The sequence below is a fragment of the Cyanistes caeruleus genome, chromosome 2 (genome assembly GCF_971803275.1).
Source record: "Cyanistes caeruleus chromosome 2, bCyaCae1.hap1.1, whole genome shotgun sequence".
Lineage (NCBI taxonomy): Eukaryota > Metazoa > Chordata > Aves > Passeriformes > Paridae > Cyanistes > Cyanistes caeruleus.
This window is the reverse complement of record NC_141702.1, coordinates 119,317,917-119,342,079: the sequence shown is the minus strand read 5'-3', so window position 1 is coordinate 119,342,079 and position 24,163 is coordinate 119,317,917. Positions and strand designations below refer to the sequence as shown.

Genomic DNA, 24,163 nt, shown 5'->3' with positions numbered 1-24,163 from the left:
ATTAATATTCTCTTCCTTAGAGAAAGCAGACTGAAGTCCTTCACCCCCAAGTGCAGGTGGGCAGTGTCAGCAGGAACGAGAAGTCTCTGAAGGACAGGAGGATAGGAAAAAGGACACTGTATAGTTTCTAGGCAGTATTCCTTACACTTAATGCAATGAGTGCTTAAAACAATAAGCAGGTTTGGTGTCAAGTTTTGGAGATGTTGTAGCAGAGCCAAGAAAAGGGGAGAAAGGCAGGAAGCAGCGGGATGTGCTGAGGGTGTTTTTGTCCGGTAGAACACATAAATAGTAACTGTTTGAAAGGGAAAATAGAGGTTGCAGAGCAGCAGAGCTCTGAATTCCTGGCAGGGCTGCTCTGAGTTGTGCTGAGTGTGCAGGCCCTGGGAGCTCTGTGGCAGAGTGGGAGAGGAGCGCTCGGCTCACGAGTCCCATCCTCCCATGGAGGAGCCGGCTGGGGGTTCCTGGGGAGAGACACCCATCCCACAAAACAGCAGCAGCTGCTGCAGCCTCCTGTGCCACAGCCTGAGCTGAGCTGCAGTGATGCTCTGCATGTCTGTCAGCAGCGATACATCAGCATGGAACTGCCCGGGAATATGTTCAGTGCAAGTAGTCTTGGTGCTGACACTATTTTTACTTGCCTAGGCAGCATCTTGATGAAATCAAGGGAGACTGAATATGTTTAAAGTTTTGAAGAGGACAGGAAATAATAATGATGCTTTTCTTGAGGCCAGTTCTTTTCTCAGCCATTTCTTCACTTCTTTCCTCAGTAAGAGGGGGGTGGGTCTGACTGCAGGAGCTGGTTTAATCAGATTTAGTAACAGCTGGAATACAAAGATTTTTTTTATTTAGCTGTTTATGCATCTTAATACATCTTGTTCCTTTCACTTTCTTTCTTTTTTCTCCCTAAGAGAGTTTTAACAAATGCAAAGAGGCTGTAATGAGAAGGGAAGAAAATTACTCCTGACCATGGAGCTGTGGAAATGAAGTCCCTCCTTTCTTTTTCCTTCTCTCTTATTGGAGAGGGACCTTGTGAACGTGATTCTGTGCAAGCATCCCCCTGCAGCCACAGGGAATGGGAAATGGTTTGTGTGGGTGTTCCAAATCACCAGATAAAAGTGTAAAAATGGAATGATGAGATGCCAAATCCTTAACTAATTTAAGGTGGCATAATGCAAAGGGCTTCTGACCGATGCAGAATTTGGCTCCTTTTTCAGATCTTCAGGGCATTTCATACATGACATCAAATAAGGACAGCTCTTCTGAAAGCTGCAAAGATTGAGCTAGTGGCCACCCCAGTGATGCAGGAGTCTTTCTTTTCCGTCTTCCTTCCATATCCTGACTTTGCTACTTAATAAAATAGTCCATTTTACCTGGTAAGCTCAGGCAGTATATTTTATGCAATTCATGATATGGATTTGGCTAAAGCTGTGCTCTACGCAGTGGATCTGGTTACCAGGTGCAGCAGAGCTTCAAAAATGAGATGAATTAAACTGTGGAGGGAGTTTTCTGGGTCTGACCATTCAGCTTTGGAGCTCCAAGTGAAGGAATTCAAGCTCCATACCATACTTCGTGGGTTCTTTTATTTAGAAGTAAACAGCTCAGCTGGGATCTCTTAGCCTGATGTGAAATTCCAGCTTGATGGTTTTCTGATAAATAGTCTGTCTCCTGGCCTTTGCTGAAGCTCTAGGAAGAAATGCAAGCTGCATGTTAAGCTGCAAGCAGAATAAGCTGTATTTCACTTTTATAGGGATTTTACCAGCAGTTATCTTTATTATGCTCAGACATTAACCCCACTAATTTTCCCTTTTGTTCTTTAAAGGCTTAAAAATAAAGCTTATCAAAAGACAACAGATTTTTCAATATTTCCTGGGAAGAAAAAGGAAAAGTCTCATGAAGAGGCATCAGTTAAAACAGGATATCCATCATTTTCCATCCGGTGGGCTGGGTGCGTTGCTTCTGTTTGAGCCTCTCTGAGCTGCAGCTTGGACTCTGGAGGGGTCTGGGTGGGCAGAGCAGTTCTGTGTTAACTTCAAACAGCTGAGGGTGTGATGCACATGGGCTTAAACACCCCTGACTTACAAGAGGATCTGGATTGCTCTGCATTTGATTTGCACCTGGAAATATGTCTGAGAGGTACGTGGGCTTGTATAAACCCTGACCGTGAGGTGGTCCTTACTCTGAGTTTGGAATCATTTCATTTAAAGAAAGGAAGCAAATCCCTTCATATCTGTGCAGACAAGATCCCCTTTCCTCGAATTTCATCTCTGTGCATTTTGCTCTTTACTAAGTGCAGGAACAGGTCCCCCAGCCCTGTTCCCTGGGCTCTTGCTGAACCAGTGTAAGAGCAACCAGGGAAATAAATACCTGCAAGTTCATCCAGAAAGAGAAAGTGCTTTTTGTTGTCAACAGAGTATTGGAGTATTGACCTTGCAGATGAGTGGGAGCTGCTGGTCCCCTGCTGCCGGCTGCTCCTGCTGTTGTTTCCTGTGGGCTTCAGTGAGAAGCACTGGCATTTCAGCTGGGGAGGAATCCTGCTCCTCACCTGGAGTGTGCCACCAGAAACCCAGGTATTTATAGCACATGCACCCCTGTGGAAAGCACTGCTGTTGTATTTGGGACACTTTAATTCTATATTTAACTCTGTTGCCTCCAGTGAGAACCCTCACATTCTGCCTGTTAATTTTCCTTAGCTGGCTCTCAGCTCACGCCGCGTGTCACTTCTTTCTGCCTCTAGACAACTACTGCCATATGTCTGTAGGTTCCAAAACAAGGAGGATGAAAGAACTTTCAGGCAAATGATGAGATTAAATTGACACAGTGCAGGACTGGAGCTGAAAATGTTAGACTGCTGCTATGCCTTCTCAAATGCCCTTTTACCAGCTAAGAAAATCTGCCTTTTAAAAGTGGTTAGGACGTGAAAAGAGAGTGACATTTAAAAGTGAACAAAGGGAGCATCCACAGAATTCACAACCAAGGTGTGAGTGAGATCAGGAAGAAAGCCCCAGTTAAAGCAGTGATTGACCAGAGGTTCTCCTCAGAGGAGGTCTCAAGTATTTGTCCTCCTGTCAATTTTTTAGCAAAAGATTCAAATGTCTCTGGGAGTAAAACCACACTCTGGATGGTGTTTGCTTTGGAAGTGAGTCATGGTTGGGAAAACAAACTTACTCAAGATGCATCCTACAGCAAAACAAACTTATTTAGATCAACTTACTTGAATATTATTAATTAGTCCAATTCCAAATTTGACTTCCAATTCCAATTCTAGAATTTGATATCAACTAACCTAAATACAACCTGAATACAAATATATGTGTTTTGTATAAGCTTCATTGTTAATAATAAGTGAAGCTCTGGTCATCTCCTCCTTGGGGACAGAAAAAGAATTAATTGGTGAGGGATAACTGGAACAGACTTTAATCTCTGAGGAGAAGCAGGGGGAAAAGTGAAAATATATAAACAATGAGTAACTGCTAAAGACAGATTGAAGCTTTATTTTACTTCTAGAACATGTTTGGGGATGCTCTGTGAAATGCACTATCAGGAAATTCAAAAGCAATGAAATATTGTTTGAACATATAAATAAAATGTGATACTTAGAAGCTATTCATGATAGAAAAAAAGACTGAAATGTGGCTATTAGGAACTCATGAGTGATGGAGCAGCTCAGTGTGCCAACTCCTGTGTGCTGCAACATCAGCTTGAATTGACCATTTAAAATCTGTCTTTACCCTTTTATACTGAAGCTTCATTTCACTCTCAAATCCTACCCCAGCAATTGTAATTTTTTAATGTATCAGGCACAGAGCTGTGCTTGTTTGGAGGGGATCCCTCCGTGCAGAACCTGCTGTATTCGTGGTGTAGCTACAGGTTGTGTGCGTGGTTTGACTTGCAGTGGTGTGAGCTCACCCTGAGCGTGCTGGGATTTTAAACACTGTGCCTTATTTTAGCACAGAGGATGGTTATAATTAAGGGAATTTGCAAGTAGAAATATGTTTGGGCTAGATGTGCAGACATAACACCACACATATTGCATTCTAAAGATATGCACATACCTCTCTGTGAAAATGTGGCTGAGCAGTCAGGGAAGAGGTTGAGTAGAAATAAAATATGAAACATTTCATACACACTGGTGAAGGAGCCCTCCACCTGTGCCTGTGAATGACAGCAAAGTCATTCCTTCCTTAAATGCACCAGGATCAGGAGGGAAGAGATCACAGGACCGTAAAAGAAGATGTGAAATATGTGCAATCCCATCTATTCTTACACTCACTTGTCTTCCACTCCCCTGCCTGCTTACCAGCCTTAATTTGTTTTATCTAAGTGAATAGATTGAAATGAAAAATTAAATTAAAAGGGACCAAATAAACAATTTTGCCTTGCAGCTTCCCGCAGGGAATGGATTTGGGTCATCTGAAGGAATTTAAATTCTTGACTAGAAGCAGGTGAAAGGTTGATGTTTCATCTGTCATTTTGCTGGAAGTGTAATAAACCCCAGGTAACAGGCAAGGATGTTATTGCTCTCAGGTTGATAAAGTCTGCATGGGAAGTGCTGCTCAATTCTTTTAAATTACACAACTGCCGAATTATAAACAAACTCTGTGGAACACAAGGAGTTCTTATGAATTTTCTCTCTTTCATTTTGCCACGCTCAATATCCTGCCTTTTATTAAACCACCTAAGGGATGGACAGTGAGAATCGAGAAATCTCTTGCTGTTCCCAGGAGCCTCCTCCACCTCTCAGTTATTGGACTCCTCATTTTTACTGAAATGCTGTCTGTCATGTGGAAATGGTGTCGTGCTGCCAGACACACACACACACCTGCAGGGAGGTGAGATTCCACTTCCCCAGTGGCAGGGGATGTGCAGAGTGGGACCCCTTTGGTGTCTTCTGAGGGATATGAAAACCATCTCAGAAACACTGGAAACTCTCCTGCTTTGTGCCTCTTTCTCATGGATGTGGGATAAATCCCATCTTGAGACCTCACCGTGGAGCGAAGCTCTGGAACGGATTCTAGGTCACGGGGGTTTTTGTCATTTTATTTTATTTTACTTCTTAAGATACAAATTTAGAAACTCATTAAAGCTTTGTCCTTATGGATTAGACATACTTAAAACAACGGCAGGATTTTCTCCGAAGGATACAATGGAATTTGTTGACAAGATTAAGGACAGGCGAACGGTGTCACCCGAAGCCCACAGGAGTTACTGAGCAGTTCACTGATGAAAGATTTGGATCTGGCCTTCAAAATTTTGGAGGTGGAAAGAAAGAAAAAAAAAAATAAAAGGCATCTTATTTTCCTTCTTGGATAAGGAATAATTCATTGCTACTTCCTAATAGAAACCATGGGCATTGATTTTCCATGGATTTATGTGTGGTGGTTTACAAGACTCTATTTTACAAATGGTTTCTGTTGGCAGATGTAAGCAGTCTCCTGCTGCACTGGCTGAACAGCTGCCATTAAGCAAATGGTTGTCATTAGCAGGTATTTTTTTAAGCTTAATTTTGTTTAAACATTTTTTTAAAATCCAAATATCTGTAGAATTGCAAAATGGGAGAAAAAAAATCCATATCTAGCTCAGATTGCTGAGAAATCTTGGGGGAAATTGGTTTATAAAGCATCTTAAAAAGATGGACACAGCTGTACAGTGTTGACTGTGTAATTCTAAATATAATTCTAAATCCTATTAATTCTAAATACAATTTCATGAAAAGGAAGCTCAGGGAGAAATATAAATGCATGGGATAAATGGGTTTCTTAAATACACAGACATTGCACATAGAACTTACCTGCCCTGAATTTTTAATTCACTCATAGATCTCTCTTCAGCAGTTTCTTTTTAGAGCAACACCTTAGCCAAGGGAATGTGAAAATTATAATCTCAAAGTTCTATTTCTGGAGGTTTCTAACTCAACGTTGAACAATTTATTCTGAGGGGAGAGCTGCTGTGAGAGGTCTCTGGTGTCCTGGCAGGGGAGCTGCAATTTGCCTTGTGGGATTTGCACCCAAATACCTGAATCAGAAAAAGCCTCTCTGCGTTTTAAGAGCCCCTGATTTAGCTGATACCTTTGTAGGAGTTATTTTAGTAACAGTTGTTTATTAGAGTCTGTTACTCTTTGCCTTGAGGACAAGGAAGTCCTGTTGGTTCCATGGAAATTGCAGCTGCTGATTTCAACTCTTAGAAGTGCTGACAGGGATTTTTGGATTTTGGGCTGTCTCCTTGGGTGTTCCTAAACCTCTGGGTGCTGAGGATGATGTGCTAGCATCATGGAGATACTTCTGAAATAAACTGGGATTTTATTGAGGATGTTGGTGTTCTTTTGGTGCCAGCTCTGAATGTGTGTTCAGCTACTGTTCTAGACTCTTATGAAAATAAAAATTGCTTCCTGCAAGTGCTTTACCACACTTTCAGTTAAAGGTTTTATATGTATGTGATGCTATTTTCATGACACATAGTTTATTTAAGGTACCTATGAATATCTTCTTAAATATTCATACAATTTAAATTTTACCTGCTGCTGCCACAAGATACTTCTGTGAGAAATGTTGTACTGTCATGTCTTATACTTCAGGGCAAGGTTAAGACTCAGTCATTCTGCATTATATCAGCATTTAAGAAACAGAAGAGTAATGGAGTTAAGAAATCATGGATCTCAATTAACTCTCTCTCTTGCTCTTGGTTTTCACATCTGTTATAGCTTTGATGTGAAATACCTGCAAACTGCAAAATTTCTCTTGGTGTAAACTTGAAGAATTTTTTGAGTATTTTCAGTTTCTCTAGGCTTATTTTGTTTCAGTGATGTTTTGCATCTCTATACAATTAAGAGTTTTGAAAAGTCTTGAGTTTCCATTTGACTCTTCTGAAATCAAGGGAGATTTTTCTTTATGTCTTTAATGGGAACCAAGCTGGCACTTTGAAAATCAGACCCTTAACTTAATATACAACAAATCTCTGCCAGCATTTGCAGTGGCTGTAAACATCATTTACACCACAAATATCCCCATTAAAATAATGCTTACAGAAGTGGAAGGGTTACTGTAAGCCAAGTCTGGGCTGTCCAGGTTTGGCTGGATGCAGAGGGCTCCTTCCTAGGGAATTTATCCTGGTGGTGTGGTCACTGTATATTGCATTTGAGGCAATTTGTGCTGGATGGGTTGGCTCTGGAGGAGGGAAAGAGCCCTGGAGAGCTCCTGTGATTTACCAGCCTCAGCCCAAGAGCAGCTCTCATGTTTGCTGATGCCTGTCCTGTCCCTTCTGCCAGGCTCTGCTTCTTGACTCAAGCCAGAGTTTCTCTCATGGTGCCTGGAGCAATTCTTAATGCAGCAGTCATGTGAAAATGCAAATAAGTGTACCTAGATAAATGTTGGAGTGGAAATCAGATTGTTGTGCTTTCCCTGGGCTGACGTGGGAGGAACCACAGAGAGCAGCAGTGGCTGTGCTGCAGCAGGGCTGCCCTGTGCCATTCTCTGTGCTGGTGAATTCCCTCCTCAGCCTTCTCTCTATCCAGGGAACCCCAGGCAGTGCAGCAAAGAGCACAGTTTGGATCTGGCACCCTGAGTTCCACTCAGATCCTGCTAAAGTGTCTAAATCTGTTTCAAACCCACCTTGAGCCCAGAGGTGCCTGTGGGTGCAGAGCCACCGTGATGGGCATTTTATGTCCCTCTTCAGAACCCTCTCTCTCTGTTCCAAGGGTGGGAGACCAGAGCTGTGCTCCGCTGTGTTCCTGTTTGCCAGAGGCTCAGGGGCTGTGGGCAAGGCTGTTTGCAGATTGTTCCAAACTTTGGGGCAGCTGTGTCCAAATTCCCCACTGACAGCACGTCCAGGATGGTGTTGGGGCAGCGTCCATTGTTTCAGGCACTGATTTCACAGATCTTGTAACACAAAGCAGCTTTAATGTGTTGGCTTTTTATTTTTCTAAAAGAGAAACTAGAAAGCTTTTATAATTTTCTGACACACGAGCCAGAGAGAAAGAACAAAGAATACAAAGCTTTTCCTGCATTTTTAGGAAAAAATTGCTTCCCTTCACACCTGCTTGCTTTGGTTAATTCAAGTAAATAATCAAATTTTCAGTCATCCCCTGCATAATAATCATCTTATCCATACAGCTTCCCTTTGTGGCTCCTTAGGATGGGAACCTTGCTTGAACTGGTTTATTAGGAAAAATATATGTCATGGTCATTCATATCATAATGTTCATTACATTGGTGACACAATCACAATCAGAAGCCTTTAAAAGAAAATGCCACGAGTACTCACTTCCCCGGGAGCTAAATGAGTGAGTGAATAATCTCTGAAATGAACTGAGTAATTAGACATTTCCTCTCTGGAGATGGGACAGACTCCAGGAATAAATATGGGCAATTCCCATTTTGAAAGGAGCATTTGGAAGGGTTACAATTTGCTCCTGTAACAAAACAGGCCAGTTAGGAATAAAAATGTGAGGGACAATTGCTGAAAATACCCATGGAAAGAACCAGCCCTTGAGTCCCTGGCTGGCTGCAAAGGGGATGCAGAGCAACAGTCAAAATGCCACAAGTAGCAGTGACAGATCAGACAAATAACAGAAGTGACAAGCCACCTTATGGCCAAGGACAGCCCCTTCTCGTGCTGGATTAATTAACATTCAAAATGTTTCTGTGGGAATTCTAACCCCTTGAAAAAGGCCCTAAATGACACCCTTGACAATGGACTTTTGCACTCCTTTCAAACTTGTCCCCTCACCTTTCTTTGCAACAGGCTCTAACTTCATTGGAATGTTATTTTTTGAGGGGGTTTTCATTATTTTAAAAAGTTGTTTTGCTTAAATAAATCTTAATGTTAAATCTTCTTTCATATGGCCTCGACCTGGCTGTTTTTCAAAGCATATTTCTCTTCTTTGGGTCCTCCAGCTGCAAAAATATACAATGTGAACGTGTGCCCCAGGGTCAAAGTGATGCTTCTGAGTGTGAAATTTAACAATGTGCATATTTATCCAGCTGATAAACACGTCAGATGTAAGAGATGTGTTTGACAAGGAGAGAGGAGCAAAATTTTGAGGACCTGGAGGCAGATGTCCACTCTCACTGCTGTCTGTGGGCTTTCAGGTGTTTTTGTTGGCACATCTCTAACTAAGTGTTCACAGTAATAGTTCATATTCATGGGTGATATGAAGATGTAAGGAAGTTAATTACTTATTTATTAATTCCCAGTCTCAGAAATTATCAGGCAAAGAGAGTAATGAGAATGGGGTAAAATCTGAAGAGAATTTCAATAAACCCAGACTAAAAACTGCAAAAGGACTTGGGATTTTGCTAATTGATTGTCTTCACAGGGAGAGAAATCATGTTTAAAATTGTCCATGCATCATTTGTTCTAATGTAATAACCAAAACTATATAAAAGTAATTTTATTGGGGGGCAAAAAGTAATTAACCTGTCCTGTTACAATGAAACAGATTTTTTTCTAGAGAGAATTCTGCTGAGGACAGCAATCCTACCTTTGATTATGTGCTATGGCATTATGAAAAGTGCAATTCAGTCATATTCATCTTTCGTTCAACAGATTTTCAATTTAGAGAGGTCTGAGCTAACTGAGCTTAAACTTGGTATGAGGCTCCTCAAAGGTGACATTTGAAATAAACATTATTTTTCTGCAGTGCTTTCACAGAGGAGCTTTAACAAATGAATGACAGATGGGAAATAATCTCACAGTCAAGAAATAATACTTGTAAAACTTGGGTGTTTTGAGTAACAACATCCTTAATTTCTCTTCTGCTTGATTAACTTTTGTATTGTGGTTCCCAGGGCCAGGAGGAATTAATTATAGTGAGAAGTGACTTCCTGTGCTCTGAGAGACAGCTCTGGGTGAGGAGGGTTTAAGGTCTCTTGAAGTCTGGAGCAGCAGGTGAGAGGCAATTCCTGGTGAAAAATGGGAAGTGCACAGTGAGCAGGTAAAGGTTGGTGCTTGGGGCTGACTTCCAGCAGGACGAACAGACACACCAGCCCATAATATCAGTCCCAGGCTGCTGGGGAGGAAAGGGGATTGTCCTGGGAGAGCTGCCCCAGCAGCTGTGGGAACCTCACAGTGTTTACAGCAGGGCAAGGCTGTAAACACTCTTTACAGGGACCGGTTTTAGTCCCTGCTGTGGGCATTTCAATTGGCTGATTGGAAACGCTGGAAGGAGGGAGCCCGGCCTCCCCTGGGGCTTGGTGCCCCCAGGTTAGAGCAGCACTGGCACAGAGAGCAGAGGGTGCAGCTGAACCCGTGCCCAGCTGTAAGCAAATGTGTCCATATACATACAAAATGCAAATATCCACACTATATAAATATCCTACTCTGCACCTCCCTCTGGCCAGGAGTCGCAGAGCAGGGCGCTCACCCCTGTGCTGCGTTCAGAGCATCGGCCGCAGCTCACGCGCTCTCCTGCTGCTCCCACATCCCCACATCCGTCACCTCCAAAGCTTTCTGAGCCATTTCACTGCCCTGTGCAAAGGGAAATGCTTCGTGGCACTGCACCCAGCCAGGCTGGGCAAGGCAGCGCTCACAGAGATACACATCAGCGAGGGCAAGTGGAATTTAAACTGCCTTTTAATTTGTGCTGAGATGTGAACTGGGAATTATGAACCGGCACCATTTAATGAAATGCGCTGTCCTTAATAGACTGGGAGGGGGTGCTTAACATGTAGGGCAAAGTAAGTGCTGGGTCTGATTGGATTAGTGGCAAATTTAATCTAGTGGATGACACTGCTGATTCAACAGTCTACTTCTTTTCTAGGATCAAAGTGACTTTGGCTCGACACGTGATCTGCTCAGTACCCTAAATGAACTGTAGGCTGGATGAGTTGGATTGGGTATTTAAACGGGGAAAGGAATTTAATTTGAGAAGTTGCAATGTACAGAATGGGAAATTATCTTTTTACAGCATGGGAAAGCTTTTTTGTAATGTAAAATTTCCTCAGATATGCTTACCAGGCAGCAAATAATAACTCACAAAGATGTTTCCCCAGAATATATCAGCACTTACTACAGAATGTGTGAAAACTTGTGGTTTCCAAGCCTGAATCCAAAGGACAAATATCCTTTTTCCTGTAATGAGGTTTATCTGACTCAGCAGATTTGATTGAATATCCTTACAACAGGAAGATGAAAGACTATGTAAATAGGTTAAGCATGGGCTGAATTTTAGTGGGAAAATCCTCTTGAGGCTTCAGAAGCACTTCAAAAATTGATACTCAAGTCACAAGTGTCCTGCATTAGTCCTAGGTCAGTGTGTTAAATATTGAAAAGTGTCTCTGATTAAAGACTAGGAAAACCGATTTGGATCTTGAAGTAATTCGTGTCTATGATGGGATGTCCTGTTCCCAGGAAATCCCTGTGACACAGGGAGGGTCTGAACACCTGGGAATTATGAACCGAGGCAGTTGCATGGGAAGAGCTTTCAACAAAAAAACATTTTCAATTAATTTTCATGTGTTTCTTTTGCTGTTCTGAAATGTTCTCTGTTGCTCCAAGTCAGAGCGTTCTGTGGTTCTGTGAAGGAAACTGGTTTGGTGGCCCCAGCAGGGGATATTATCTGGGCTTTGGCAGGAACCAGGAGAACAAAGTAGGAATTGATATGACACAGTGAACAATTACAATGAAACAAAATTGGCCACTGCCAACATTTACCGTGTCCCGTGGCAAATGCTTGATGCTCAGGAGATTGCAGACTTTGGATGTAATGGATGGCAAGAAAAAAACAACTTCTTTACAAGGAATTCTTTACTGCCACACAAGAAACATTGTGCTTGTGTTCAGAAAGAGGCAGTAAAGATGTTTTTCTGAAAATAAGATTGCTGATTCTTGCTCACTTCCTCTGATTTTACTTTCCCAAACAGGTCTGCATTCCTCTGACTTCCACAAGAAGAGATTTGTCTCGCTTGTTAGTTCAAACTGAGGTCAAATTTCCTTTCTTTGACTCTGCCACCCTGTTTTTCCCTTCCAAAAGCTTCAAATCCAGGTGTGAGTCTATCCATTAATCTGTCTCTTACTAAAAGTTTCAGTCCTTTAGAGATCTGACCCTTTAATCTCATATTCTAAGACAGAGCAGTAACTTGTGTGTTCATGCTTAACTCAAGGAGAAGGATTTTTATCAAAATATAAAATGTCCTCAGTAAGGACAGTAATCAGCAAGCAAATCTGGAAGTTGACACAAGGCTTGAAGCTTAAATCAAGCACCTGATGTTTAGGTGGAAATGATGGCTCATTAACATGTTGGCCAGGCAGCTCCCAGTCCTTTTAGGGTTTCCATCAAAAAGGGCTGCCAAAGTCATCCACCTGGGTGAGCCTGGTTTGGTGCTGTTGTTGCTTTTTCTCTGATGATGGGAAGCATCCCTTGGAGTGGGTGTTCCTGGGAGTGTGGGTATAACCCTTCGTAGAGACCTTGGGTCACTGATTAAAGGCAGGATTTGAGTAAAAGCAGGAAAAGGCCATGGCCTTCTAACCCCTCCTCTTGTCACCCCGTGTGTTCTGCCCTGGGAGCACTTTTCTTGCTGTCCTGCCCAGTGTAAATTGTCCCTGTGTGCTGACAGTGGAGCCAGGCCCTGGGCAGCATAGAACAAATGCTCTCAGCAGAACTCAGCCAGCTGTGTCAGCTGCCTCTGCAAGTGTTCCCTTACCAAAAAGTGAAAATGAAACCTGGGAATATTGTCTTTGAACAAACAGCTGTGGGAGCAGGAGGAGACTGAGGTGGGAAAACTCATGACTGCTTCCTGGGATATGGGCTGGAGGTGTGTTAAACGCCTTTTTTGCCTTCTGCCTATTTGTAACAGTGGGACAAAAAAAGTTACAACCAAACCAAACCCCAAACCAACCCCAAGCTCAGCAGAGCAAATGGAGCAGTTCCCGTTACTTCTCACTCCACTTGCCACCCACGTGCCTCGGTCACAGTTTGGCTGATGAGGAATGGTGGGACTTGCCACTGCTGGAAGAGTTCAGTTCCCACCAGAAGTGGGACCTGAGTGCCCAAGAAAGGATTATTTCAGCTGTCCCAGAAATTCCCTTTCCCTTGGGAAGAGCAGGCCGGGTAGGGAAGTGTGGAGCTCTCTGTGGCTGCTCTGCTGCCACCGTTGTTTTTCAAGGAACCTCCTTGAAATGTGTTTATGCTACAGGAAAAGCAAGCTTATAATTTTCCTGAGCTGCTGGCACTTTTCCAGGAAGGCACTGTTCTGTGTCAGCTCTTTCTGGGGTCGGTGTGCTGTAATCACTGCTCCAGGAAGAGCAGCAGGAAAGGAGATTCCTTTCAGTCTCCAATTCCGTGCTCTGTTTATCTGTTACTTCTCTAGGACTGGAAGCTTCTGTGAGGTTTGGAGCTGAGGGCAGTTTTCTGTACCCTTGGTGAGGCCAGGATTGCTTGTTGCCATCTAGGAAACACTGGGGGGCTGCTGGGGGATCACCTTCTGTGTAAGATTTAGGGAGGTTTTTAACAACTGTAGCAGGACAAATCTCGGTGCCACGGAGGCAATTCCAGCCTCGTGTAGAGCAGGTGGATGCAGGAAACACTGTGGGATGTTCTGTGGTTTTCCAGCTGGGGCAGATGGGTTTCCTTCTTGTGCTCAGCATGCTGTAAACAAAGTGACAGAGGGTAATTGATACAGGTTTTCTCCTGCTCTTTCCATAGGTGAACGTGAGGAATGGCAGGAAATAGTGTCCATGGATTGGAACTGGTTGTTAAACTCACAAAACACATGAAATATATCACCTTCCTGCAATAATTTATTGCTACAGATCTTATGTTCGTGTCCTAAGTCACACAAAAAACCCTCATTCATAAATTTAATTTTGATCCAATTGTTTCTGCCAAGATTTCCTTTACAGGAAAAAGCCCACAAACTTCTTTCGACCATATCCACTTCCAGCAGCGAAAAGGAAACCAGGCATTCCTGGAATTATTATCAAAATTCCTTTGTCTCTGCAGGGCAGGAAGCCAGACTGCTTTGTTTTAATAGCATTTTTCTAGCCTTAAACCTCTGAGGCTGTCTATATGTCTCAATTTTCTCCAGAAATTTTGGGATGCTGTCTGCATTTTGTTCCAGCAGCTGCCCTGACAGCTCATTTATACACTGGTTTTACCTCCCTTGCCCACAGCAGTGCAGAATCTGAGCTGATCCCTCTGTAATAAAGCAGTAGGCAGGCTTTGCTTGTGTCTCTAACATGACTTGCTGTGGTCATACATATGTAATATAATGGGATTTATAATCCACCCCCCCAGCTGTTTTACTGGGAGTTTCCCTGCAGTCTGTAGTTACAGTCACATCTGTATTTTATGCCCAGAACCCTGGGAATAATTCTTTTTGTCTTCATTCTAAAAAAATCTCAGGAGATTCAGTTCTATTTTGCAGCTGCTGGTAGGGAAAAATGATGGTATTTTTTTAGTTTTTTAGAATTTTTTCTATTTCACAACATTACTATATTTTAGTTTCATCAGTAGTATTAATCAGAGATGATAAATGGGACTGTACCACCTGCCTAGGAAATGCTCTTGTGTCTCTTGTAGCTTTTTACCTGCTGATGGGGCAAATTCTTCCTCCTTGTATAAAAGAAGCTTTCAGAGAGGCCAGAACAAAATCCTGGTAATTTGAGGGCAGGTAATCCATGGGAAGACCCTTCCCTCACGTGCACATGTCCACACAAACGCATGCACTTGATTTTTGAGTCTGACTCATCTCTCAGCCTGTGTTGTGTGGTTCAGGAGGGGCAAGAAGGGGCCCTGGCGAGCTCCTCGTGCCAGGGGCAGAGGATTAGTCACGGATTGCTCCGCGTAAACCTCAGCGAGAAGGACACGACCGCTTCCAGCAGCCCTTGGAACCAAAAGCCTGCACGATTATTTGTATGTTTGGGGAGAGGAAATGCGTAAATTGCTTTCCCATTAGCGAAGTAACCAGGAAATAAACAGAGGAGACCTTGTTTAAAACGTTTGTTTTGTTCCGATGAGGAAGATAAGCAGCTGGGAGAGCTCTCAAGCTGGACTGCTCTCCCTGAGTCATCCCAGCTGTGTCTGGATGTCAACACAGCACTACAGCCCTGCAAATGGATGCAGATGATTTAGAACCCTGAGGAATTATTGCAACTGCCAGTTTGCCATTTTCAGGTTCTAGAACTCTTCTTGATTTGGCTGATTTTATCCCTGTTGGATGAAATGGTGCTCAGAACATAAAAGGAGAAGGTGCTGGGTCAGCCAACAGCAGTGGCATCAATTCCTGTGTTTGAGGCACAGCTCAAGGGGCACGTGGATCTGGGAATGGCTGTGCTGGGTGGCTGACTTGGATGGACACACATCCACAAGGATGGACAGACCATTCCATGCAAGGCAATTAAAATCCTTTAGTTAGGGCTGCACAGAGAGATACTTGAGTCTTGGAAGCACAGTAGAGTGAAAGCACTTCCTTAACCTCTTTGGTCAGGAAGATGCTCACAACATTTAAAGCCCAAGGATCAGTTTCACTAACACTGGGGAGCAGTTCCCTCAGTGGAGGAGCTGCCACATCTGCTGTGCTGGGATCTGCAGGATCTCTGGAGAAGTCTCAGGTGCAGCCCAGGGAATGGACAGCTGCTGTGGGATGTGCTGACTTGGGAAATCTCAGCTGGTTTTGCTACAAAGACATTGCAAATCCACAACCAGCAGCAAAGGAGAGAACAAGGGGCTCCATTTGCCATGTCTGGGGGTAAATCACTATAAATCATTATTCAACAGCTTTATAGCAGGTAAATGTGCTTAGCACAGCTCTCAGTAATATGTGCTGAGCTTGTTACATGTGTTGAGATTACTTTTAAATCATGAGTGTTTTAATCAGCATCATATTAACACAACAGGGGTATATATTGATTGCAGTGAAATAAGGCTGAAAAGGCACTGAGAAGCCAGCAAGATGTTCATGTGGAGCATTTGGCTTCCTCTGAAAAGGAACAAACCATAGGAGTGTTTGTCCTCCTGACAAAACACAGGCTCCTATGGTTTATGCCTCTCACAAGTGTTGCTCTGCATCAGTTCATGATGGGGGTTTGTATCTGTGCACCTTCACAAAATAAAGCACAGTCTGATTAGTTCCCAGGCCCAGCTGAAACAGTGTAGGATGCAGCCACAGAAATCTCAGCAAGGCAGGGGAATGTGGGTTTAGGATGGACAGAATCTCACCATGTGGATAGGGAAATACCTAAAAAGTGCCTAAACCCCATCCCTGGGAGAGCTTGGAAGCCTAGAAGTGTAACGTGGCAGGGTTTGGGTCCCCTCTGCCCTGGCTGCTGGGAGTCTCTGGAATAATCCCATAATCCCATAAAGCATCATATCAGGAGCACAGAGATACTGATCAGACATGCAGATCTTCAGAAATCAGGGAAATAATGAGCTGAAGCTGGGGCAGGATCCTCTGTTGGGTGATGTCTGCTCTGCTCTGGTATAGGAATCTTTCTGCCCCTAAAGTCAGGATGTTTGGGCTATCAGGAACATGCAGGAGACATCTGCAGAGTTTTCCTAAGTACTGAAGTAGTTGAGTGATGATTTCAAGGACACTTAGACTGGTTCCTGATCTCTCAGGTCCCTCTTGGGGCTTTCCATGGATGCTCCAGCTGGGGAGGGAGCAGCCCAGGAGATGTGAGTCCCTAGAGAGCGACATGCTTGCACTGACAAATTTTAAATACCTTGTCATTTGAATATTTCTTTTCATTATCCCTTCCCCAATCATTCCAAAAGAGTCTTACAGAGGAGATGGAGACTGTACCAACAGCCTTTTCCTGTGCTATTGTGTAGCTGCCAGCTGAAATGGATAGAGCTAATTTTTCCTTGGAATGAGGTTCTGGGCTGAGATTGCTGGTGCAGTAATTTTACAAAATGCTCATCTTTCCTGCTTTAAATGTGCCCAGCTCAGGAGGGACAGGCAGGCATTACTGTACCATGGCTCCTTAATGGGCTCTGGAAGCAAGAGGGTGGTTTCAGTCCCCAGGACATATTTAATCTTGTAACATCTTTTACTGCATTTAATAGCCTGTCCTACATCTTAATCACTCATTGTAGAGAGATTAATCCAAAACCCCCTTTTGTCCTGATAATTTTAAATCTCCACTGAGTTTGCCCAGGTTGGCCTGACTTCCTCTGGCAGTTCCCCAGCTTCTGCCCTTGCCTGCTGGTGGCAGTGCTCCCCATGGCTCCTCCTAGACATGGATAATTGTGCACATCCTGATGCTTTTTCCCTTAGTGGTTTTGTAGTTTTTCCTGTTGTGTTTACAGGAGGCTTTGGATGCTCTGTGCACACCACAGCTCACACAGGACGCTCCTGTTGCAGGGAATGAAGCACCAGCAGGACCAGAAGTGAGACAAGGAGCTGGAAACAGAGCCTGAGAGAGTGGCCCTGCTGCTTCTCCATCCAAATTTACCCAGAAATAAACCCAGAACATAAACCCAGCAGAAGGACAGTTGGTTTCACTCACACAGGGAGGAGGAGGAGCTGTGGGTTGGCTGTTCCCCCACATATTCACGTGGCTATCGATCTTTGTTGTGAGTTTTGGCATCTCTTTTGTAGTTGTAGCAAGAAAACATTCAATGGTTCAGTGGCCTCAGTAATGTGAGAGTTTCTATTTCTGTACTCTCAGGAACATCGTTTGAATTTGGGATTGAGTCATACCAACAGTAACCCATAAAAGACGAGTTTACAGGTTGGATAACTGCCTCCTAACAAGGCACTAGATGAGCATAAAAATGATTGAGAGGTTTGGTCTGATTCAGAATTCCTGGAGATTAGTTTTCAAGCTTGGCCTAAGCTGCAGTTTGCTAGGTGGAAGCCAATGTATTATTAACTTGAAATTGCTGTACCAATAGTAAAATTCTCACCTAAACTAACTTTTCTAAACCATGTCTTTTCAACATCTGATGATTGGAGCCCGTGAAATATAATTTTCTGTGCTAAGAAAAGTGGCTGAGAGCATCTGTGGGGGTTTGTGGGGATTGTGAATGACCCTTAGTGCATGTATTTGGTGTCTCGGTGAGTCTGACCCTATGGTTTTTGCACAATTATTGCTGTTGCTAGGAAGATTTATGTTTTCATTTATAGTATTTTTTCATTTTGTCCTGTAAATGTTTATTCAACAGAGCAGAACTGGAAGAAGCTGGAGGTGGCTCTGTGGATACAGTGGCTTCTCAGTGGCCACGGGTTTGCAGTTCCATGTGACCAGGAGGCACCGGTGTAAGCTTGAGATTCCTGTGTGAAATCAGGGGAAAAGCTAGAAAAGACGAGCCTGAGAAAGCCTGGCTTAGGGAAGGAAGGAGATGAGGGCACTGGGTTGGAGAGAGGAATGAGTGCTTCATCTCCCTTCCTTCCCTAAGCAAAGCTGCTCTCAGCTAATGCCCTTTCCAGCCTTCCATTTGATTCTGTGCAGGAGCCTGCTGGACATGCATCCCCCTTTCCTTCTGCTGTGTTTCCAGTCCGGGGGCTGTGCCTGCTCTTGGGGACGCTCCTGATGAGCCCAGGAGAGTGCAGTGGCACGGGGACAAACCCGAGTGGTTGAGTAAATGGAACCAATAAAGATTTTACCGATCATAAACCACAGCCAGTCAATACTGAACAAGCTGACAGCCAGCAGGAAAGGCTTCAGCAACAGCATAATGGCTTTGATTTTCTCTGTTTCCATCAATAACGTGCCAAATGCATTTAGCACAGGCAGAAGGGGAGCTAACGGGGTATCAAACAGGCCAGCAAGGAAAGCCTTGCTGTTGTCACCTCTAGCACCAAAAAACCGCAAACAAAGCAAGGTTAGTGTTTCAGCAGCCCATTAGTGTGACAGTGTTATCCAGCAGTTAGCAAGAGCCTTACCTCAGCTGACATCTGAGATCATTTTTAGGTCCTCCCATAGTCGAATCCTTTCTTTTCCATGCAAGGTTTTTAAACCTTTTTTAAAAACTTTTTTTTTAACCTTATTTTTTTCCCAGATGAATTCAACTGGAAATTTTGTTGCACCTAAAGCTAAATGTGCAACAAAACCTCCAGCCTAAATCAGTAACATTCTTAAGTGGAAGCCAACAATACATTTCTAGTGAGTTGTGTCACAGGCAGCATTTGGGTATTGGTAACCTCAGGAAGAAGGAAAACCTTGGGGGAGCTTCAGCACAGGGATGTGTGTGCACAGTCAGCCCAGACCTGCTCACTAAACTGTCTGATCCACAGTGGCACCAAATCCAGGCAAATTCAAACACCTTGGAAGCTGAGTCAGACCCCACCACTGAATTGTTAAAGGCATGGCAAGGGCTGCCTTCAGATAAGGAGAGTATGCTTTCTTCTAATCAATAGTTAATCTGGGACTAAAAGCTGCTGCACCTGAGATAGCACACCATTTTGGTGTGAAATCTGAATAAAATTCTCTGATTACAGAGATAAGGTAATTAGCACCTGTCTGTGTGTAATGTGTGCTGAAAAGGGGAAACATGGCACACAATGCCTGAGAAGTGTCAGGGCTGCCACTGCATCCTGGATGTTTGAACCAGCATGTGCCAGCTTTTCCCTTTGCTGGGATTCAGTTTTGACACACTTGGTGAAGTAGCTCAGCTTAGTTAATTATATTTTTAATTACTGGGAGAATTCAAGAATTGCTGGATCCATGATCACGAGGAATCTGAGCTTGGGGCGGGAGAATTTCAGACAAGAGCGAGACTGAGAAATGCAAAACCTGTCTTGGTGCCACGGTGCTCACTGTCCCAAAACTTCCTCAGAATATGTGCCTTCATCATAAATAGCTCCTAAACATTGTGGTGAGCTTAATAAAATCCTGCCTTGGGCAGCTGTCTTTCTTTCTACATGATAGCACTAATCCCAGCATCGCTGCGTTGCGGGGGAATTCGGCTGCACTCTAATAAGAAGTTGTCCAGCACTTCTTCAGTAAGAGATGTTATGTAAGATGTGCAGCCCTAATAGAAAATCACAGGAGACAGGGCTAAAAATGACCTTGAGAGGTTCTCTGGTCCTGCCCTGGGGAGGTGGACGCTGCCAGTGCCAGCACTGAGTGCAGGGGGTGTAAATTGCTGAGAATAAATCCAGCAGTGCCATTTTATTTTTTTTTATATCCAAACAAGGTAGCTGAAAGGGGATGGATTGCAGTGATAGTATGTCTCAGTCATGAATATTAATATTGAGGGAATTAAATCAGATGACTAGGAATTCTAGGACAGGGAGATGGTTTGCATGTTATGGAATCTGCTCTGCACTGAATCAGTTAGCAGAGAAGCTCACTCCTAAATGTGTGGGGCTGCCAGGTAGTCACAGGAGGGTTCAGAGTACCCCTTGCACAACCTTGGTTTTCATTTCCCATCTACTGAAAGATTATTTACTTGTCACTGCAGCCTGCTGGGTGTGGATTTGAATGACCAAAATCTGATTTGATATGCAGTTATTAAATTCCTGCCAACACAGTGCAGGAATCTCAAAGGTCTTTTCCAACCTAGTTAATTCTGTGATTCTGGAAGAGCAGCATAACAAATGGAGTTTGTCAAATTTGGATATACCTTAACCAAACTCTTGCTGCCACACATCCAATTGTATGGCAAACCCTACACCAAACCTGCTGAGTTCCTTGCCTGGGTAAACTGTTGGCAGTTTCCCTCATTTATACCCTCAGTGTTTAAAAATATGGGATTCTGCAGACCTCCTTTAGGAACAGGAATACCAAAGCAGGAAGAGTTGCTTCCTGTAACAGAATCCAGGTGAATTTTACATTATCACCAAATGATGTTTTTCCATTATCTGGCCATGAGGATGTAAGGACTGCCTCAGAGCAGCCTTCTGTCCAGTTCTTGAGTCTCCCATTTTGTCTTTCCCTCAAATACTCCTCTGTTGGATAAAATCTCTTCCACCTGCTGTATTGGGCTTGTTACTCCAGCTCCTATGAACAAGTAGAAAAGTGGGTTGAACCTCTGGGGTTTTGCCTTCTGTGGGGTTCTCACCCCTTTTCCAGGGATCTAAAAAGTGTGTAGAGGACCTCAGACTTAAAGATGTTCTCCAGTGCAGTCCCACAGCTGCCTGTGAGTTGTGAGCCTCCAAAAACAAAACCAAAACAAAAAAACAAACCCCAAAAAACCAAACCCAGAAAGAAAAAAGAGAATATCAGAATTTAACATGACATCCTCACCCATTCTAAAACAGCAGAGGGTAATCTGGCTTAAAGAATGTTATGAATTCCTTGCTTGAGTGAGACCAGGCACAGTCATATTAAAATGGATAAAGCCAATGCACAAATATGCCTTTGGCAGCAACGTAAGTGTCTGATAAAGTTTGACATAACCCCAAAATATCTCCTTGCTTCAAGAGTGTGGATGTCAAAAGAAAAAGAGATCAGCTACGTAAATATTGACGTTCTCTTACAACATGTTAGAGTGACAGATGTGGAGAGAGGGTGAGCTGTCACAGAATTTCCCTAAGAGCAAGATATTTCTGTGTCTCTAATAGTTCAGAAAATAGTTTTATTTCAGCCCTGGAATGAAGCACCCATGTTGATCACGTTCTCAATGACATTAAGAGCACAGGAAGCTCATTTGGTGGGAACCCATTCCTGAGGATGGGAATTTTTCCAAATTGTTACACCCTTAGCAATGCCTCACAGAGGAAGAGGGGAAGGAGTGGAAATCATGTAACCAAGAGGCTGAAACTGGCAGTAAGAACTGTCCTGTTTGCATGGGTTGTTCCCGAGCAGAAGAGATGGAGGTCTTCTCGTAAACATTTTTAGGTTCACCTTTTGTTTGGTTGGGTTTTTTTAAAGTTTGGTAACAGTGTTTCACTTCATGTGTTTTCAATTTCTCCATCTCCTATGTCCTTGACTGACTTTTCTGCTCATTTTTTCTCTAAGCTCATAATATTCCAGCATAAATATATTAACAGATCCTGAAATATATATATGTCTAGTCTATGTCAAGAAGACTCACATACATTAGGATTTGCTTGCTCAAGCCTTTGGTAGATGACCTAATTTTCCCTTTTAATCAAAGTACAAGAGGAGAATTAAATAACTGTTTCACACTTCAGAAGGGTTAAGAGGCACAGAGATTCCAGACCAAATCCTCAGCTGGTGGGAGCCGGCTTCAGGAAGTTGAGAACTGAGTCAGAGTTGTGTCATTTGAAGCAGCAGAGCTCTCTGCTCTGGACTCCCAACAGACAAGTGAAGGAGTAAAACTAAGAGGTAGACATGTGTTGTCTGAGGAGAAAAGGAATGCTCAGCCAGGAAATCACAGAAGGCCTGGAGCTGAAGGGAATCCAGAGGGGAGCTCACATGAAGGGAACTGGTGGGCACGGCTGGGAAGCTGGGCTCGAGCACGCAGTCCAAACCCATGCTGGCACAGCAGAGAACTTGTAACCAGGGAATTCAGAGCTGGCCAGTGCCAGAGGGAGCAGCCCCTGTGAGCAGATGGGTGCTCAGGAATCATCTCAGGTTGAAAACAACAGAGGGAAGGGTTGGGATGTGCTGGGAGCCATGACGGTGAGGAGCTCGCAGCTCCTCCCAGGAGTGCCTGTGCTGGGAAGGAGCTGATTTGGTGGGAGGGCCCCTGTCGTAGGGAGTTAATTGAATGAGCTGTTCATCTCCTAAGTGCTCATCTGAGCTGGGCTCAGCAGCTCTCCAGAGATGCACCCATCACTAACTATGAAAATCCTCACGCAGCAGAGCGCGCAGAACCTCAGATTACCTCTTCCTCTTTTATTGCACAAGGCTATTTTTAATCCAGTGCCTGGCTGGGCATTAATCATCTTTGACAAATTACTGTGTGTTGTCTTCATGTTGTGTAAATTCCCATGCATATTTTAGCCTATTGCAGGCTTGTAAGAGCAGTAAGTGACACCTTTTTCCCCTTATTTTATGGGCAGGCTGCAGTAGTGATGAGGTATCAGAGGAAATTAATGTCTAAATTCATCTGTCAATTGAAACCAGTGAACAGTTGTGTTGTCAATGCAGCTTTGCAGGGCTGTATCAGCCATCAGAGCTGCCCTGATACTCATGGATTCCATACCATCAATCATCAATTTTGCTAATTACGTGGCGGTGTGAGTACAAATGTGTGATGGGAATCGACATCTCCGAGGAAGTTCAGTGGATCACTGAGTCAGGAATGAGTCCATGCGGAATTCCACCTACATACAAGGAGGTGCAAGAGTCACAGCAGTTTTTCTGCACTTTTTTTCTTACACTTGAGTGCTACATTCCTAGACACGTCTCTCTCTTAGATCCAGGACTTTAAGAGCAGCAATTCAGTGTGACCCAAGAGATGTGTGATGGTAAAAGCTCGTGGGTGCATTTAGTGCCGGATCAGGGATCTCCTCTTATGTCGAGTCCTTGGGAGCATCCTGGGAGTGACTCACGTTCTTCACAAAGCACCAAAGGTTGCCCTTGTGGAGGTCTGTGAGTGCCTGGTGAGCAGAGCAAGCAGAGTTTGCTCTTTGTGCACTTCTGGGGGCAGAGCAGGGCAGCAGGAGCGTGTCCCTGGTGTGTGGGGCAGAGGAAACCGGGCCATGAAACGCGCTGTGCCCCGGCTGGTGCTGCTGCCAAGCAGCCGGGAGCCTCCCAGGCCCTGGGGACACACAGCTGCTGCCCAGCCCAGCCCCAGCCATGGGGCTGAAGCCCAGGGGCCACTGTGAGTGCCCCAGAGCCCCGGGACGGTGTGAGGGACCCCTCTGACCCCGGCTGCCCACACGGGGGGCAGCTCTCCCTGGGCTCCGCAGGGCTGACCCGTGAGGAAAGGCATCGCCCATCAGGAGCGTTTCCAAGGGGGTGTGGGTTGGAAGAACTCAAGCTGTGTTGTCTTTCTGTGAGATCCCTTGGGTCTGACAAGGGACCACCTTGGGGTGCAGCGGTTCGGAATCACAAGCAACAAGGAATTGATGAATTGCAGGATCAGTGTTGTTTGCTGTGCCCTGGGAGGAGCAGAGTGGGATGTTCCGTGGATATTTGAGAGAGGCAATCTGCTGTGAGTACAAGTGAGAATGTGGCGCAGGCTCTGGCACTGGTAAACACAAGCAGATCTCTGTGGATAATACGAGTTTTTTTCTGTTTGATTTTTTAGAATCAACCTTGTCCTATGTTAGGCAGCTGGAGGCCAGAGTAAGACAGCTGGAGGAGGAAAATCGCATGCTGCCCCAGGTGGGTGACAGCCCCGCGGGAGTGCCCGGGCTGCAGAGGGACCAGC

The 24,163-nt window shown here is 44.2% G+C and overlaps 1 protein-coding gene across 48 annotated transcripts in view; it reads left to right on the top strand.

Moving 5' to 3' along the window:
• The window catches only part of CCDC85A (coiled-coil domain containing 85A), a 218,928-nt gene that overhangs the window by 178,057 nt on the left and 16,708 nt on the right, over nt 1–24,163 (top strand). For all 48 annotated transcript variants that reach the window (XM_086875015.1, XM_086875012.1, XM_086875042.1 and 45 more), the window contains one exon: nt 24,041–24,117. In XM_086875015.1, the coding sequence (XP_086731141.1) occupies nt 24,041–24,117 (77 nt within the window). The remainder of the gene's footprint in view (nt 1–24,040; nt 24,118–24,163) is intronic.